Source organism: Bison bison, unplaced genomic scaffold (genome assembly GCF_000754665.1).
Source record: "Bison bison bison isolate TAMUID 2011002044 unplaced genomic scaffold, Bison_UMD1.0 scf7180017864314, whole genome shotgun sequence".
Classification (NCBI taxonomy): Eukaryota; Metazoa; Chordata; class Mammalia; order Artiodactyla; family Bovidae; genus Bison; species Bison bison.
The window spans coordinates 1,711,072-1,713,658 of NW_011494886.1; the positions used below are offsets into that span (position 1 = coordinate 1,711,072).

Below are 2,587 nucleotides of genomic sequence, written 5' to 3' on the forward strand. Positions count from 1 at the left end.
TATGCGTACTGCTTCCTGGCGGGCTGTTTAGTCCCCCTCTGCCGGTTCATGGAGGGGGCCAGTCCCCCATCTCCAGGAAATGAGCTGGAGCTCTCGGTGATCCAAGGGCGGCCAGACGAGCAGACGCCTCTCAATGGAGTCGTCCAGGGCATCCTTTCTTTAGCCGAGGAGCCCTGTCCAGTCCAGGTAAGGTCTCCTTGGCTCTGGCCGCTGTTATCCTGGCTCTAAGCCAGGCTGCAGGCCAGGACCCGGGTGTGGCAGGACACAGTTTCAGGTTTCCAGGCAGCTCCCGGGGCGCAGCCTAGCCCCTGCGTCCGTGGTGCGCTCTGGAAAGTTCTGAATGGAGCAGACACCGAAATGCCCTCCAGCCTGAGCCTTCCCTCGGATCCCTCCGACTCAGGGAAATTAAAGAGTTTTATCTGGGAAGTGTGCGCTCTTCTCTTCAGAGAGAATCACCAGAGGTAGAGGTGGTTTTGAAAATTTTTTAACTTTCAAAAATCCACACCCCCCACACCTCGGTGCAAAGAATTAGAAATGATAACTGGAGTCCTCTTTTCTTGAGAATCTCTTAGCCTTCCTTTTCTATACTGCCTTGCCACTTGTTCTCCTACCACTCCCTCACCCCCAGCCTTCATCCACTGCCCACTATCATCCATCTTTGCTAACCATCCCCTGGGTCCACACTTTATGTCTTCGCCCAGTCTGGCCATTTGGTTTCACAGAAAGAGATGTAGGGGAGAAGGGAGAAAAAGGCAAGAGAAGGAAATGGTAACCCACTCCAGTATTCTTGTCTGGAGAATCCCACGGACAGAGGAGCCTGGCCGGCTGCAGTCCAAGGGGTCGCAAAGAATCTGCTACTGAAGCGACTTAGCACTTAGTACAGAGGACTGGGGTGGGGGTGGGGGTGGAGTGAACTTGCCCTGCTTAACTCAGTTTCCAGGTTCGTGCTTTGGCCTCATTTCAGTTTCTGAGAAAGTCGCTGGTGATGTTTAGACAGAACTCTTTTCTGATTCAGCCCTAACAGTGACAGGAAACTTATTCATTCTCATCAAATGCTTGTAAAACAGCAGAGACTTTGAATTCTACCTTCTGATTAACTCTTCAAACTGACTTGATGTTTACTAGGTATATGGACCTCCCCATGTATATACATATGCTTCCAACCTGACCTTTCTGGGTCCCTCTCCTCCACTCCTATTTCTTTGACTGTTCAGCTGTTAATTTAAGGGGTAAACAGGAAATTCAGAAGTTGAAAGCATTGCTTTTGCCTTCTTCTTGATTCCTGGAAATAATGTAAAGTCTGCTTTTATAGGTACCCTGGAGAGTAATTTGGTACTTTATATTTGAATGAAAGATGAATGCCATAGGACAATGAATGTTGAAGAAAGATGATTTGATCTCTGTGTATGTGGTTGTAATGGCGGACTTGCTTGGGTGGACTTGTATGGGTCCTCCAAGGCAGTGTCAGGGAGTGGGAATTGGGAGTACTTGCCTTGTGTTGGGTAGACCCAGGAACCCCAGGGACTGCATGGTTTGGGACTGAATCCAGACATCTGAGTTCTGGTGACACCTTCCCTACTAAAAGGTGTGTCCCGAGGCAAGAAACTAAGGTCTATGTTTTCTTTTCCCAGCTGTCAACTGACGGTAATGTAATGTGGCCAACCAGTCTTCTCTGTGAGCCTGGGAATTCACATTGAAGACAGTGGAGGAGCCGGACATATATAGGGTGTCAGTATTTTATTATCATTTAGTACCTACCTGGTAGAGATTGCTCTTTCATGTTTTAGTTACTTCCTTGTTAGCCAGGTATATACAGATATCTGAGACTTCCTTGTGAACTAGCTTTGTAAGTCACTGAATAGGAAAGCTGTGTGAGGAACAGAATGGTGTGCAGATGAGGGTTACATCAGCATTTGGAGAACATTCTAGAAATGCTTGAAGAGGAAAAACTTTAGAAAAGAGAAAAAAATCCTCATCTAATGTGTTGATCATTCTCCTCGGTTCCATAGCATCAGTGGAAGTGTATTTTAAATTGAAAAGTCAACAAATGTAGCATAAGCATGAGATACAGACTTTTAAGAATTTGGTGTGTTCAGTTCAGTTCAGTTTAGTCGCTCAGTCATGTCTGACTCTTTGTGACCCTATGAATCGAAGCATGCCAAGCCTCCCTGTCCATCACCAACTCCCGGAGTTCACCCAGATTCACATCCATCGAGTCAGTGATGTCATCCAGCCATCTCATCCTCTGTCGTCCTCTTCTCCTCTTGCCCCCAATCCCTCCCAGCATCAGAGTCTTTTCCAGTGAGTCAACTCTTCGCATGAGGTGGCCAAAGTACTGGAGTTTCAGCTTCAACATCAGTCCTTCCAGTGAACACCCAGGGCTGATCTCCTTCAGAATGGACTGGTTGGATCTCCTTGCAGTCCAAGGGACTCTCAAGAGTCTTCTCCAACACCACAGTTCAAAAGCATCAATTCTTCGGTGTTCAGCTTTCTTCACAGTCCAACTCTCACATCCATACATGACCACAGGAAAAACCATAGCCTTCACTAGATGGAACTTTGTTGGCAAAGTAATGTCTCTGCTTTT

General features: G+C 47.1%; 1 protein-coding gene across 1 annotated transcript in view; it reads left to right on the forward strand.

The window, feature by feature from the left end:
- LOC104997816 (chromosome unknown open reading frame, human C3orf52) overlaps nt 1–2,587 on the forward strand; it is a 41,587-nt gene continuing 39,000 nt past the window's right edge. Inside the window, exon 1 of the mRNA XM_010852744.1 lies at nt 1–186. Within this exon, the coding sequence (XP_010851046.1) occupies nt 49–186 (138 nt within the window). The 5' untranslated portion in view covers nt 1–48. The remainder of the gene's footprint in view (nt 187–2,587) is intronic.